The sequence below is a fragment of the Ischnura elegans genome, chromosome 9 (genome assembly GCF_921293095.1).
Source record: "Ischnura elegans chromosome 9, ioIscEleg1.1, whole genome shotgun sequence".
NCBI classification, from domain to species: Eukaryota; Metazoa; Arthropoda; class Insecta; order Odonata; family Coenagrionidae; genus Ischnura; species Ischnura elegans.
Genome location: NC_060254.1, coordinates 112679295 through 112695366, shown reverse-complemented (window position 1 = coordinate 112695366; position 16072 = coordinate 112679295). Strand labels below are relative to the sequence as shown.

At 42.6% G+C, this 16072-nt stretch overlaps 1 protein-coding gene across 10 annotated transcripts in view; it reads right to left on the bottom strand.

Annotated features, from left to right (window-relative positions):
• LOC124166034 (dystrophin, isoforms A/C/F/G/H-like) overlaps window positions 1–16072 on the bottom strand; it is a 957857-nt gene that overhangs the window by 488645 nt on the left and 453140 nt on the right. For all 10 annotated transcript variants that reach the window (XR_006866384.1, XM_046543616.1, XM_046543612.1 and 7 more), the window contains one exon: window positions 7687–7931. Coding sequence is in view for 9 of the 10 variants with exons in the window: in XM_046543616.1 (XP_046399572.1) it covers window positions 7687–7931 (245 nt within the window). In the remaining variant the exon portion in view is untranslated. The remainder of the gene's footprint in view (window positions 1–7686; window positions 7932–16072) is intronic.

The window sequence follows — 16072 nt, the reverse complement described above, 5'->3', positions numbered from 1 at the left end:
TAGATGTAGATAGAATGTAGATGACTATATGTAATACACAATAATAAAGTTCGCAACAATCAAAATGAATATATTCGCAATAAATGTAATTTATCGCCATAATAATGTCCTCGATCAACACATTCTGAATCTATCCAAGCATAGACATACAGATGCGTTGAGCTGGAAACGTATACGTTATTTATAAACAATTTATTAGCAACAATACGCAGCAGGGGGAATCCCTTACCCCTGGGCGACGAAGGAACCTCCGAAACTAGGATCGGCGAAGCCGCGGGTGGTGACTCTCCCTTCCGACCAAGCCATCAACGGGGAACGGCGAAGCCGTTCGGGAGGGTTATAGAGGGTGCAGCCCCCTAGCGATCGCGCGCAGCGGAGCGAGTCGTGTATAATACACACACAATATAGTCATAAAATATTCTTTCATTCATTCACACGACGCCATAAGCGAAAACTCACAAATGACTTCATAGGATAGGGCAGAAAGGGCACACCATAGAAAAAGGCCGAGGAAAACGGTGCTGTGAATATGATACTATTAACTTTCCACACAAAATGAATATAATTTTCGGACCTCATTTGAAAGAAATCCACAGTGTAAAATAAATCTCATTTATCTTCTGTGTACGTACATTTCCGCTTTCGAGCTCAACTTTAATCTTTCATTATAGAAGAGATTAAATTTTCACTGGAAAAATATATTTTTGCTCTATCCAACGAGAATATATCACTTGCATAGATTAAAATAGAAAAAAATCATTTGCGCCTTATAAAAACAATAGCCTTGTCTTGAATCTGGATGGACAATGTATTCAGGCCATGCGTGAAACCGAATGAAAGAGGTAATAAAAGGATATATCAAGTTCTTTTTCACACGCTCTTGATGGTTTTTTTTCAACTAGCGTCAAAACGTTTAAGGGAATTCTGAGCTTGTCGCTCTAGATAAAACGTCGACAAAACTCGTCAATTTCTCGCTGTTTTCTGGATTCCGAAAAACAACGTTAGCGTCGCAAGTTTCCACAAGTTACGGCAGGATATTGCTCGTCCAATCCAAACTCTCCGTTCGCTCGGTCGATCATAAAACATACGTAGTACCTACTATTGCAGACTAGGCCAGGTGTTTTTTCATCAAAAACACCATCAACTGGAGATGGAGAAAAAAACTGAAGGAAGCAAGAACTGGGAGAAGAGACAAAAAAGAGAGTTTTTCGCTGTAAAGTAGTGAGGGAAGGGAAAGGGCAGTTAATCGATATTCCCCGTTGGATCGTCCACGGCGAGGAAAGGAATTCATGCCGAGAAGCCTCCATTTGCCTTTATTATTCTTCCCTCAGCCATTCCGATCTGTCCGATTCGATGCCGCCGCGACGCGGGAAGAGCACCCAACGACTCGACGATTTAAAAAAAACGGCCGACACGAAAAGGTGGCCGGACTGAGTGCACGGAGCGAAATAAAAGTTTCAGGCCCAGTCCAGTAATGGCAGCTACAAAGACAATCCTAAGGTATACGTTAATTAAAGATTAAGAAGAACGACTTTAGGGAAAATTAATTCGCAAGTAGCTTACAGATACCGTCAACACAAAAAAAGTAGAGGAACTAGTTAACAGCATTTGGAGATCGAAAAAAGGTTTTACCATGTACGAATTCAAAATTGCAAGTATTAACTCAACTCGCGAATAGTATAATAAATGAATTTCATTATTTCGAGACAATTTAATTATTTCCAAGATTTCACGTATAATACAAAAGTGACCAACACGAAAAGGGCAGCAGAACCAGTTGTTAATTTCGATGAGCAAATCATTTTTCCAACCTTCATTTTCAAAGCGTTACCGTGAAACAATTTTCACGTTATGATCAGCATAGCAGACTTAAGCCCAACAGAATAAATTCAAGCCACATGTCAATGTAGGAAAGGAAATAGATAAACATATGTCCTTTGAATGTTTTAAAAAGTGAAAGGCATCTGAAAGACCTCAACACTTGCTTACAGCTGAGCGAACGAATTTTCCAACGTGAATTTCATTAAGGTGGTACGAAGTCACGTCCTGACCATGACAATTAGGGTGATAGTTTTAATAAATATGAATACCAAAAGTACAGCAATATTTTCAACAGGGAAAGGTAGCTGTACTCAGTACTGCATTTTCTAGTGCCAGAGCGAAAAAATAATATGCCACGTTCAGCTTCAAAATCGCTAAAATAAAGTCGAATCCTGGAAACATAAATGAAGCGATTTCATCATTTTCGGTGAATTAGTACACACGAGGCTGACTAGTATATTTTTAAGATAAGAACTCTGGACTGAAGACTGCATTCTCGACATTTTAAGTGCAAAAGGTTCTCCACGTTTATTTACAAAATTGCAGCAACATATAAGAACTTTAGCAACATACGCATAACTAAGTGACTTTCACGAATCCAACAACAATTACAACAGCCAAAACACAAAAGGGAGAAATTTGACGAAACATATCGATGCTCAAGATTGCGGCACAGCCAGCGAGGTTTTTTGTAGTCGTTCACACAAAATCGCTTTGAAATCATGCTTTGAGAAGCTGAGACAAATCGTCTGCAAAGGATGCACAACCTCTTACACTCTCGCTTACACGCTACGCTTAAACGTTTCCCCATGTCTTCCTGTCGGACGACTTCCTAACAAAATATTTCCCAAACGCTTCATGAAGTCCTTTCCTCGCCCTCCTCGTTTGTCGAGGCACAGCGTGTGCTTTCGGAAATAATACTATTAAACTCCCTCCAGGTATAAAATCCAGTCTCTTCACTAACGAAAGGCGAAATTTCTATCGCGCGCGGTGTAAATACGAACATGCTCCGCTGCAGAGACACCCGCTAACTCTTTATTTCCTTTCCTCCAGCGCCAAAAAAGAACAGAGAACATAACTTTAAGGACCGAGGAGGAAAAAAAGTGGAATATTCCCCCCCCCACCCCCGAAGGGAAGAGAGAAAGGGTGGCTAACTCAATCCGACGTCTTTTGCTTTCAGTACAATACGTATATAAACATGCCCGCTAAAGCGGGAAGTCGCTTCCCAGCGCAACTGACAGGATGGGCGGAATATCGCACGGAACGGTAAGTAGTAAGGGAATATTTCCAGAAGTCTCGCATGCATTTGACAGGGAACTGAAAAATTGCGTCGGAAATAAGGAGCAGTGGAGCCCGGGGGAAGAAGGAACGAACACGGTTTCGTGGCTACACACCCGACGAAGGAACGTCACTTGGACCACTCATGGGATATTTTTCCAAGTGTTGAACACAAAATTATAAACAACGAATGCACCGCTTTTATTCAACTTTGATAAGCCAATAGCTACATTCATGGCCGCATTGTACTTTCCCACATAATAGATTCAATTATGTGTTCCCGTTACCAAAATGAAAGACTTTATATATTAAAGAACGTAATATCAATTGCAATACTCTCTTCCTAAGACGAAGGACAAAAGAAACAGCATAGGAAGAGAAAACTTCGGACTAGTGGGTCTTTGAGATTTCGCGGCATGATGGTCTGGCGAGGACATTAGTCGGGGGACAAGTGGAAGGAAAGAAAGGTAACAACGGCTCCGAATGAGTAACGCGGGACAAGTTATCACGAATGTAAAAGAGGAGACAATTAAATAAGAAAATGGAAGCTGATAAGAGAGCTCCTGTGTGTGTGTGTAGGATGCCGACTCAAATGATGATGACGAGTTATCAAATAAACAACGAAAAAATGGATATGGCGCAACTGCGGCAAGTCTCTATAGCACACACACAGCAAGCCGCATCGTGTTTTTGCAAGGAATGGGGTCAAGCATGGATTTCTAAAAGCAATGCACAAAATGCCAATCGACAATAAAAGCATTCTCGGTCGACGCCATCGTTCATCGTGCCCCACGGCACACTCCGCTTCAACCTGCTTAGGACGGGTGAGAGCCGAGCTCACCGCGGCCTAAACCTAGGGCGCACGACCTACGCTCAAGTTATAGGGTCAAGCTTATTTCCTTGCGCCACTCCGGAGTTAAAATATATCGATTTGAAAGTGTCCGCACGCTTCAGCCCACCCGATTTGAATGAGGAACTTTTCCAACAGCACGCACGTCATACAACGCTCTAATACAGGCGAAGGGGTAACTTGCGCGAATAAAAAATGTTTATCTGTATGATGCACACTATTCCAACCCAAGAAACTAAAAAACAGGCTATCAAACTATTCGAAGCAATGAGATATTTTTCAAGAAAGTGATGTAAAAGAAAAATTGATATATAATTTCGGTGAAATGTTTATTAAAAGATCGCTATTGCAAGTATTCTCTGTGAAGTCGCTGTTGCATACATAAAGAATGACTTCAGGTATTAAAGTAATATTAAATTTCATAATTTATTCAACTCTACTGGCGCGATTTCACGACAACACGACAGTTTAATTATTCCAGTGGTCGTAACGCATTTTCAGTTACTGGAGACATAAAGAAGAAACATGGAAAGTATATATATGAAAACTATCGCAATAAGCACTTACTACAGCGATTCAATATTAATTCATGAGTAGCTGAAAGGTACACTCTCTAACATCATGGACCGGGCTATAAATTTTCCATAAAAACTGATACAATTAAGTAGAGAATGACTTTCTTCTTTCTAATGTGCCCGAGTCTTCGCTTTCGTAAAATATGAGGTGGCTCGAACCATTGGAATTTATAATAAGATGCATAAGTAAACGAAATAATTAAAATACAAACATTAAATTACACTAGATATTTCCAAAGATCTCGGCTGCCTAAGTTGAATTCGTCCCTCTTCATCGCTTTTTGATTTTTTCTCATCAGAGAATATAAGTAACTTACAGGATGCCTTTGGCATTTACGAGAAAAAAATTGAATTTTGGAGAGAAGGTCTCGTCTTTCCAGATACCAAACGAGTCGTCGATTCACCATTCTCTCCATTATTTTTCAGAGGGTAATTGTGAGAGATTTGGGGTGGCAGCTCCCACAATCGCTGCGATCCTTACCCTGTTTGGGGACGGGGATGACTATAGATTCCCGCTATGCATCCGGGAAAGATCCATCGCACCTGATCTGGTCGAATGTTGACAGTAGATCGGCAAAAGCTTTGACCGAATGAAGGCATGGTGGATGCCATCGCCACCTGGAGCTGTATTCTTCGATTGCACATTCGAATACCCATAGATTAAAGGGTTGATCTTTGGATTTTACTTATTTATAGTAAAATCTTCCAAATTCGTAGGAGCAATAGAGTATGGTATCGCTAGCAGTGGTTCCTAGTCGCTTTCATAGCGGCGATGGTATTACCCTATCTAACCCTACCACTCCTATCCCTACCTTAGTCGCGACGTCGGGCTCCTATCGCGGCGGCGGCGGCGCCTCCATCCTTTTTCCCTCCCATTCCACTCTCCTCCCCGGGAGCGCGGGCGTATCAGTTGTAGTTGTACTTGGTCCCGGCCCCGGTGGTTGTAACCTTAGGTTATCATTCGTGATTAAACGGCTCCTTGTGTGGAAATTCCGCTTTCTTACCAAAATTCAGAAGGGCTGTCTCAGCCATCCATCTCATAGACATGAACGCATGAGCATAATTTTTTGGAAATGCATATTTTAGCGAAATGCTCCACAAATTCTTCAGCAACTTCCTGTCTGGAAATTGTAGTTTTGAGTCCAACTTTTAGGCCAGCGACAGAAGAAGACGTTCGGTTTCCATCGATCTTATTCACCTTTCTCCATACATTTGATATAAGAGTCCGACAGTTTATTGGGATCCATTAGAGATCCATTCTTTGCCTTTCCTGAGTATCCAACAAGCTTTAGCCCGAAGTCAACAAAAATCTGCCAGGTTCATTGCCGTTGGGTTCTTTTGAAAGATCTTAAGCGCTGCCCAGGACATTATAACACAAATGCATGGACGCGGGAAGCTTCGCCTGAGGGCAAAGGTTAAGACAAAGCTGTTCGTGTCCTTTAAGAGTACCGCTTCGCCTCGTTTTCAAGCGACCGACCGATATCACCTTTTGGTCTTTAAGGCCTTCAATGCAGTCCGCAAGGCCCAAAGATGTTATTACACCGTCACATGCGTTAAGTGACCCATGAGGTTCCACTAGAAAATGGTACCTGAAAAAATTCCTTCGGCTCCAGAAGTCCCTCCGCCTGTCTTGATTGTTTGACCTCAATGGGTGCTTTCCATTCATGCCACTTAAGCGTCGACTAGTGTCGTCTCACGGAAACTGGTTGTAACTCTCAAATTCCTGTGCGTAATCGTTTGTTCATGTGTGTCACAACAGTCTGCGAACACACAGAATGTAACACGAAAACCGAGACACAAGACGACTTGTGTCGATGAATGGAAAGAACACAATGAGGAGAGAACCTGATCGAAGTCTTTTCACCATTTTTACGTCGCCAACCAATGCCTGGTTCACTTTAGCGATCACGAAGGGAAACACATAATTCAAACCTCCTTCTCCAGTGGTGTTCATAACCAGAAATGATGAGTAGGTAATTATCTTTTTCTGTGACGTTTTCAATACTAAGTTTTTACTGGGTTGAGCCTCCATAGAGGCAACAGGTATTTGGTTTGGGATATCCATAGAAAGTAATTATCTTCATCTACAGGCTTATCAGCCAACCTGGAGCCCAACATGGGGAAAAAGCACCGCGAGCCGATGCAGAGCGCCTGGACCACCTGGAGATATAGTCGAGCCCTCCGAGAACGCTCTTAGCTCTTCGATCTCAGTAAATGCATGCAATGCAATGAGACAAACAGTATGTAAAGAATCAATTCCAAAAGAAAGGAAATAGACAACAACCATACTATTATAAAAGATATTGAATAAGACTGCAATGGTTGTATAGGAATTTATTAATCGGAAGCCTTTCAGAACTGTCGGCGTCAAAAAGATGGGCCGCTGTAATTTGCAAATTTATACCTGGGCTTCATTGCATGCTATAATAATAAATAATGCGTCATTTAAAAGAAACATGTATTCTTAATTTTGATTATTTTTTGTTTATGCTGCCGGATGCTCTGGCGCTAACTTTCTGTCGTCGAAAAATTGTGCGTTTTCAACCTAAAGAACATTAGTCATTTTGTGTTCCACTGGCATCAGCTATCCACGGTTGAAAATCCGTGACATAAACTTTCTCTACCTTGTACATACAATAATTATCACAGTTACCAAACTATAGCTACTCTAGCAATTCCTCCTGACGATATGAGAAAACAATGAGAGCCACACAATGGAGACCTACAATTCTCCTTGACGACGTGAGAAAACAAGAGAGAATCATGGAAAGGTAAACAGTAGTGCTCGGTCGTCCAGGACAATTGTGTTTACAATTTATGACTATTTTGATTTGTGAAATTAAGTTGTACGTTTCACTACTGATGGCACGAACACGTCGATCGGATTAATTTAAATTTACCATTCGTCCAGAGTGTTTTCCTTTAAAAAAATACCGCCGGTATACTTGGCGCCATTCCCGCACTTCGTCGTCAACTCAAGCGTGGGGGAGGAGCGGGGGGGATAGTGCATTTTGGAGGCTGCAACAGGACACGCGCCGCTCATTGGCGGGAGCTCCGGCATCAGTTCTATCAGTTCTAGGTGGGCAATGGCTAGGCGATTAAAAACAAACCTCCACCCCATTCAATAGCCAACCAGGATGGCTGAGGCAATCTCACACTAACCTGCAGGATGGTCTTGTCGGCAACGGCCGATACTCCCGTGGATCGGCGAGCTTCGCTTGCAGGCGGCGGCGGAGGGGCAGTCTCCTCTTGGCTGTGGGGTCCGGAGGCGGCGGCCGCGTCGAGGCCCCCAGCAGCCCCCTCTGCCCCGCTACTGGCGCTTCGCTCCTCGGGGGCGGACGACGGCTGCCCTGCCCCGCCACCGGCTCCTCCTCCTTCTCCCGCCCCCGCAGGCGCTGCCCTCAACTCTGCCAAGGAGAGAATTGACAAAGGGCCCAGGTGAGACGCGGCTCCCGCACTCTTTGCATTGGGTCAAAACAATTAAGCTCGGAGCAAGCACTTTTTCTCGCGTATCCCCACGCATTGAGGACTCTTAAAGATATTAGAGCATAGAATTTGAACAAAATATAAAATATTACCCGAGAGTTCATGGCGAACACATTGCATGTCCTGTGGAATAGCATCAAAATGTTTGCGTGAAGCCTCCTAGGGACCCGTCAATATCACGACAATAACACTTCACGCAATAAATTCTCTTGGAAAGAATCACCTTATATGTTGGCTAATATGATCTGAGGTTTCAGGCGAGATGGAGTGGAAACGGAACATAATGAAGAAGCAGGAGCAACTTCCACAATTTTAAATTTATGGGTACTACCGGCTTCGCTTACAGCATCATCAGGTACCTTTCACAAGGCAATAAAGTTCCATTCAGAAATTTATAAGTAACCCATTACGAAACTTCTGTCCATAACAGAAGGAAACTTACTAAAGTAACACATGAAAAAGTTTACCATAATAGTAAACGTAAACAAAATTTTCAACTAGTTAAAAAATGGATATCGTCACAAGCCAGGGTCGAACAGCCGTTTCATTTGAACTAATTTCTTTATGTTTGACCCTTATAATTTCTTATAACGGAATGAGATGCAATCGGAAGTGTTTTTTTCTTTGAATATTCGTGTTGGAAGAGTGATTTAATTTTGCGCAAAGAAGAGGAGTAAACATGATCGTTCGTGTTGTAATTTTATAATAAGAAAAAATGCATTATTCAAAATTATCCGCGGAAAATCGTTGAAGCTAGATTATTTTTTTTAACCGTGAGAAGGATTACTTTAAGTAAGAGGTAAAAGAAAGTCTTCAGTGACGTTAAACGTAGCACTTTTCTTTCGTGGCCTTTTCAAAGAAATCATCCTCAAATTGTGGTAATTTCTGTGCAGTGGTAATTTTTCTTATCATAAAATTACGTTGCTGTCTGTGCATTGCTATTATTTTATGAGTATATAAATCACATTATTGTGTGTGAGCTTAGTAGGGATACACAGTCTTTAAAGTTGAGTCACGGTACATTTACCCCTTTATAAATTATATTAGACAATTTTTTTCTTTAGCGGGCTATATTTTGCTAAATTTGTTATTATCATGGTAAGATTTTTTTATGTTTTGGAAAAACTGAAGTGTTCCACGCAAGCAGTTTTATTTGCAGTGAAATATAGATTTGGTAGATACAGTGATATTTATGCTACGGGAGGCAGTCTCGCTTGAGCAGGTGACACTTTTATGCCCTGCACCCAAAACTCCACATTGACATGCAAAAAATTGTATGCAGCTGTGGAGTAAAATATATAATAAATATGCCGACGATGTAAGATCCCAAGACACAGAGCGCCAGCGTTCTTCAAGCTAAATGCATTTCCTATTTATTTCCCCGAACGCATTCGCAAGAGCAAGTACCAAGCGATCAAAGACCCATAATTATTCGATTACTATTTCATTACAATTAATTGTGACGTATAATCTGTAGAAAAAAAACATTTTCTAATCTCTCAAACTGTGGATCCTTCTAGAAACAGATAATGACGCACTGAGGTGATCCCATGGAAATAAGGAAAACACAAAATAAATCTCAAATGCGCTTCTTTTTTTCTTCAGGAAAATATAAGTAAAATAAAATGTCCTGTCGCTGAACGACATTTTCAGGCCAAAATACATTTAACTACATTACTTAGTAGTGGTATTTTTATTTTCAAGGTTCCCCAACATCTGAGGTCATTTTGCATCTCATGTTAAAAATTTTTGGGTACATCACTTCATAAACTAGAGATATCTCTAGGGTCTTTATATTCTCAAAATGGAAATACACAAGAGAAAAATTTATGCACAGCGAATTGTATACTTGGATTTTGTTAAAGTTACTTTCAAAAATGTTATTACTTGGCTAAGTCGCTCAGGGGCGTCACGGAGTATGTCCGTAAATGCTCGCACAAGGTCCATCCCATTACGCCGTACTCGATATTAGTGCAATTCTCTCAGGAAATGTCTCACACTGATAACGGCGTCGCATGCATCACACTGAGGCGGGATTTTCTCTTCCGTAAAGAGATAAGCGTGAGTCATGGAGAAGAGTCCTATGTACCTCCTGTCGTGTACCTCCTGTCTCCGAGAACCCCCAACAGAAGAGGCCCACACTGACACGTCAGGTTTCACGCTAGGTATATAGTCTGTTCCCCCTGTGCGAACTCCAGTGTTCTTTCCACTGATTCAGAACAACGTTCTTCCATGCTACCTTGAGTTCTTCGCCAGGTAGCAGCAATTTCTCGGGTTCTAAATCGGATAAAGCCTCTTTCACCGCTCTGTCTGCCTTTACGTTTCCGCGCAGTCCCATATGCCCATAATGGTACCCTCATTAAAGCAATTTTAACACGCCTCATGTGGAGGAAGCGGAGGACAGCAAGACTACTTCATTCATTCACACGACGCCTTAAGCGTAAACATTCAAATAAATTCAGAGGTAAGGAAAGAAAGGGATAGGAACATACAATAGAAAAAGGACGATGACAACGGTGCTGTGGTAGATGGAAAATTCAGAAATCAGAGGGACTCGAACCTGCCGATTGCCGGCCGGGTGCTCTAACCAGTTGCGCTACCAGGAAGCATAGATTCACTATGATTTCACGGGGGTTTTTATACACAGAAAACTCCCTTTGCTTTGGCCCAAAAGAGTAACCAATAGATGGCACTGGGGCAGCTCACCGCTCACCAGCAGAAGAAATGGACGAGGACACAAGGATGAAAGGAAAGATACACACTCACACGATAGCAGGAAAGAGACAGGAACATGCGTTTCGGGGCACGCAGAGCCCAAGTGAAATAAGCCATTATGGCCAAGTTTCTTTGCACCCCCCCCCCCCCCCGAAATCATGATGAATCTAAACCCCCGCCGAAATCATGATGAATCTAAGCTTCCTTGTAGCGCAACTGGTTAGAGAACCCGGCCGGCAACCGGGAAGTTTTGGTTAAATGAAATAAAATCACTATGTTTTATTCCACACTTTATTTTAAATCGTACGACCGGTATCAACACTTAGTGTTATCATCAGGTCCGGTCGTACGATTTAAAATAAAGTGTGGAATAAAACATAGTGATTTTATTTCATTTAACATGAAGCAATTCCACAAAGTAACGCCGGAGACCGTGTCTTATATGGGAAGTTTTTGGCTTGAGTCCCAATCAGGTAGCATTTGATTACCCTCTGATTTCTGGCTTTTTCCATCTACCACAGCACCGCTGTCCTCGTACTTTTTCTATAATATGTTCCTATCCTTTTCTTTCCTTACCTCTGAATTTATTAGGTTAAAAATCGCGGTTTGGAAATAACGTTATGCCCTGGGTGATTTCTCGTCGATTTCTGGGGTATGCCGTTTTCAATGGAGGAAAATTGAGAGAGATGGCTTCCAATTCGTACTTTAAAAACTCGGTCGGCTTCCCAAAGGAGCAGATGTCCCCGTGCGGACATAACATTGCTCATGTAGATTTCCCGGAACAAGAGGTTTGGGAGCTAGGCAACCCCTTTTCATAGCCAACCCATTGTCCCAGGGCTACTAAATAAGTTGAGTATAATTTCTTTTACTTTCACCTACTATGTTTCTCATTGCAACGAAACTAGTAGCACCATCAATTTTAAGGAAAAGAATAAGTTCACTTTAGTTCCATTTCATGAGATGTTTCAAATTTTTCGTCTTTCCAATAGGAAGCAATTTCACGAGGTCACGACGCCAACCTTTAGCTACGAGAAGCAATACGGTGGAATAAAAAAATTCACGAGTTAAGTGACCATTGTTAAGAGAAAAAAAACATCTAAAGCAATGCTGACTTCAAAGAGAGGGAGTGGAGAGGGCGTTGGCGCGCGGGACGATGGAGATGAAAGCAACATTAAGCATCTCCACATCTCCACTGATTGAGTCGAAACGCGAGGTCGGAATATTTAGTACTGATATCAGAGAAATCGTCGTAATCAATCAATATTAGCTACACTGCGCATCGCTCATTCTTTCAGATATCCAAGCCGAAGGTTCATTCGGACAGCTTAGGACAGCCCTGGATTAAGGGATAGGCGTGGAAAATTCAAACGTTCCCGCTAGAAGGGGGGGCTAATTTCTTTCCCTGGGCCACCTCTCATTTCTAGGCTTCTTCTTTGAATGCTTTACCCGGGATTTAAACTTAGGACCCTCCAATCAGACCAACATTACACCCACTTTGGGCCCGCAATAATGATTTCTTATACGCAGTCCGGCAACACGCGACGCTCCGAATTTCCAACGTGCGTCCAACACCAGAAATTGATAGAGGGAAATATGGCGAGCAAGCGCATTTATCCGACCGCAAGCAATTAAGCATCGCAAATCCTGTTAAGAAATGTCCGCAAGACGGAGGAGACAGGTCGCTCGCGCAATTGAAACTCGCACACCTTGCAAACAAACGAATAACGAGAGGCAAAGCGTGTCGCGCTAGTCGAAGCGAAATGCTGACGACGACGACGGGATGGTGTCCCGGTAAGACCCATGGTGGAGTGATCGCGGTCGTTGTCGTGGATGACGCAATTTCACACCACAATTTGAGGATGATTTCTTTGAAAAGGCCACGAAAGAAAAGTGCTACGTTAAACGTTACTGAACACTTTCTTTTACCTCTTACTTAAAGTAATCCTTCCCACGGTTCAAAAAAATAATCTAGCTTCAACGATTTTCGGCGGATCATTTTGAATAATGCAATTTTTCTTATTATAAAATTGCCACACGATCGATCATGTTTACTCCTCTTCTTTGCGCAAAATTAAATCACTCTTCCAACACGAAAACGCTTACTCTCACCCTCGCAGTATAAATCAAGGAAATTCGAAAAAAGAGTATTAATTAACTGAGGTGCTCCTCTAAGTCTGCAAATAAGTCCAAGATTGAAATGGGTAATTCCGAGATCACGTGATAGGTTAGAACTATAGAAAAAAATACGTAAGTACGGAAAATAGAAATACACAGAAAAACTTACCACGATACACTAGGGATCGGGTTGGTGCCGTGGTTAGAGTGGTGGCTTCCTACCCCGTGAACGCGAGTTCAAATCTTGGCGGTGGCCGAGAATTATCATAGACTGCCCGATCCCAGCTTTAATATTGTGTGGAGGATATTTCAGCGCAATAATCCGTCCGTCGGATGGGACGCTAAGACGTGGTCCCTAGGAGCCTTTCGTGAATAGCAGGCTAACGCCGACGCCGGGTTTCTCTCCACCCTTCCTTCCATACTCTCCCGTCATGGCGCAAAAGACCTCCACTGTCCGTCGCCTCCTCCAAACACCATGCCATATGAAATATGATGAGCTAGAGAAAGCGCGAGAATTTGAGAATTTCCGCTCGCGTCCATTTCACAGTAGGTGTCGTTCCTTAAGTCTCATCTTATTCTATCATTCGACCAAGCAAAGGACTAAAATTCCGGACGTCTATATAATACGCACAGCAAACTTATATGAATGCACTCTAGGTATTTGCAGATAAAGGCTGAAATGCTGAACCGACGCCTATCATGTCATTTCCCGCCCGCTTTTGCCGATTCCTGTGAATCCGCCCTCGTCACAATGGCCCACCCGAATCCCTCTGACACCCAAAGAGCGTACACAGCCGCAGCATCTCCCACTGGTGCCATATCTACTCCCTCGCACAGGACGGTGCACAGTGGTCGCGCACCGCACGCTGCCCCCAAAAACGACGCAATCCCGCTGCAATCTTACCTCTCGCAGTTCCTCGGCTTGAATTCTTATCCCACGGAAGTTCCAACACCACTGCGCGATTCCAAAAACACTTGATTACCACTTCTCGATTACATTTCCGTGTACACATTACCGTAGCTGGAGTTTTTGGGGGTGTGGAAGTTACCCGCGACTTAATGCTAAACTCCCTCCCCACCGCCATGAAGCTATGCATTGATGCACACGTAACGTCGCGGAATGCACTACACTGCCGGGAGCAGGCAGACCATGGAGAAGAGACGTTTCTACTATAACGTCAAAGACGCGGATGATACCATAAACATGACCAAAAAAATTCACCATTATTCTCCCAAAAACCCATTTAATTCATTCACTTATCCACAAAGCTGTGCTCGGAGAGTATTCATGAGAAAAAATGCTCTTCACAAGACGCATGTACTCGAACGTGGTGCACGGCATCGCAATGTGAAAAAGTTTCTCACATTAAAGGTATCACATAGAGATCGATAATACTGAAAAGATCATAAGCTTTTCGTACGGCCACTTGTCCTGAGAAAATTATTTTGGAAAACCGGAAAATGGGTTAACATGGGATTGATAATTTTGAAAAACGTTCAATATTAAAGTTATAAGATAACGTAAAAATACTAACGCAGAGTGATTTGAATAAAAGCAAATATACACACCTCACATACCAATTAAAAGAATGCAACGCAGACACGTTTCTTTGGATTACTGAATCACTTCCAAACTAGAGCTCCCATTGGTGGTTAGTACTATACGTACTCTCCTTCGATAGTGAGGGCTTTCGCTGGGACACACCACACCATTACATGTATCCAGCCAGCTTAACCGATTCGGGTATTATTGCCGATCGTCTATCCACCAGCCGCCTCAATCCCTCCGAAGTCCCAATCGTGCAGCACACCAATCGACGTCCTTCTCTCCCTCCATTCACTTTCTACGACACCTTTCAATAAAAACCAAAACCAGTGTCTGCCCAATCACCACAAGCCCAGCGTTCGGAGAAGCAATTAAAAAAAGTGAAGCTAAGCTGAGACAAGGCAAAAATAAGTCCGACACGACCGCATTTTTAACAGAAAAAAGAAGAAATCGGAATAAGCTCCGCCCAGCCAGCACAGATCTAAGCAAGGTGAGCATCCGTTGGAATGTTTACACCATCACCTCTCGTCATGGTCCACTCAATGAAGTCATCATTCGCAGAAGAAGGGTCGTGCGAAATTTTTCGGCCAGTGAGTAAGGCAAAAATACGATTATTATTCCCGAAGATCTGCGACCACGGAACTTGTAAAATACCTAAAATTACAGCTTTCACCGTAAATGGAGAATAGAAAATTCTCCTGCATTACATGGCATATTTCACGTTTCAACATAAAATAAAATATATAGAATTAAGACTACGGAAAGAATGCTTGCGTGAAGAACACTTTCCCAGGTTGATTGGAGAAATTGTAGCGCCATTTGTGGAACGTTATTTAGCTCCATAATTGCATCATAAATGGCTTTTTAAAATGGTTCTTCAAATGCAAATTTCAAGATGAATTCCCAATAGAATTTGTAAAAAAAAAAGTCTGAGGGGATCACGCGGACTTGGATGAATGATGTGGTTGGTCACTCAATTTCCGATTAACGTCATAGTTAAAGATGCCCTTATATTTATAAATAACTATTTTAATAACTAACCCCGTAAAAAACCATAATTAGTGTTGAGAATCCCGAATTGATTCACAGCTGACTCCATCCCAAACGCGCGCACATTTTGATTAATCTCCAAGCTTACGTGCCAATGTCATCAAGTCTACGTGCTCTCAACGACGTCCGAACTGATGGGAAATAACGATCGACTCCGACACGAAAGAACACGCTGAGAGAGAGAGAGAAGCACGTCACGCGTCAGCAAAAACTTAGTTCCATCTGGTTACGCTTAAAGAAGAAGAGCGCTTCGATCCCTCGAATCGACTCCAGCTCGGAGAGAACGAAAAAAGAAAAGAATAGCGCCCAGCGGAGTGGAAGAGGTCGAGAGGGGAGGATTTCGTGTCGCGGAGCGTCGACTTGGCTCGCGGATAACGTCGGGACGACGAGTGGCCCATGCGAATGCCTGCCTCGTAACAGCCAATGAGAGAGTCTCTCTCACTCCCTCCACTGCTTACCAAATTGAAATGATACGCCTAAGATCCTCCTCCCGATTAGTACGTCTGCAAAGATCACTCAGCAATCAAAATTCACACATGTATCGTTCCCTACCTCAGTGATTCAATCCATCAATTTTTCAATGCTGTTGAACTCTGCTGCTAGAACAGTGGCAGACAAAATTTAGGCATAGCTCAT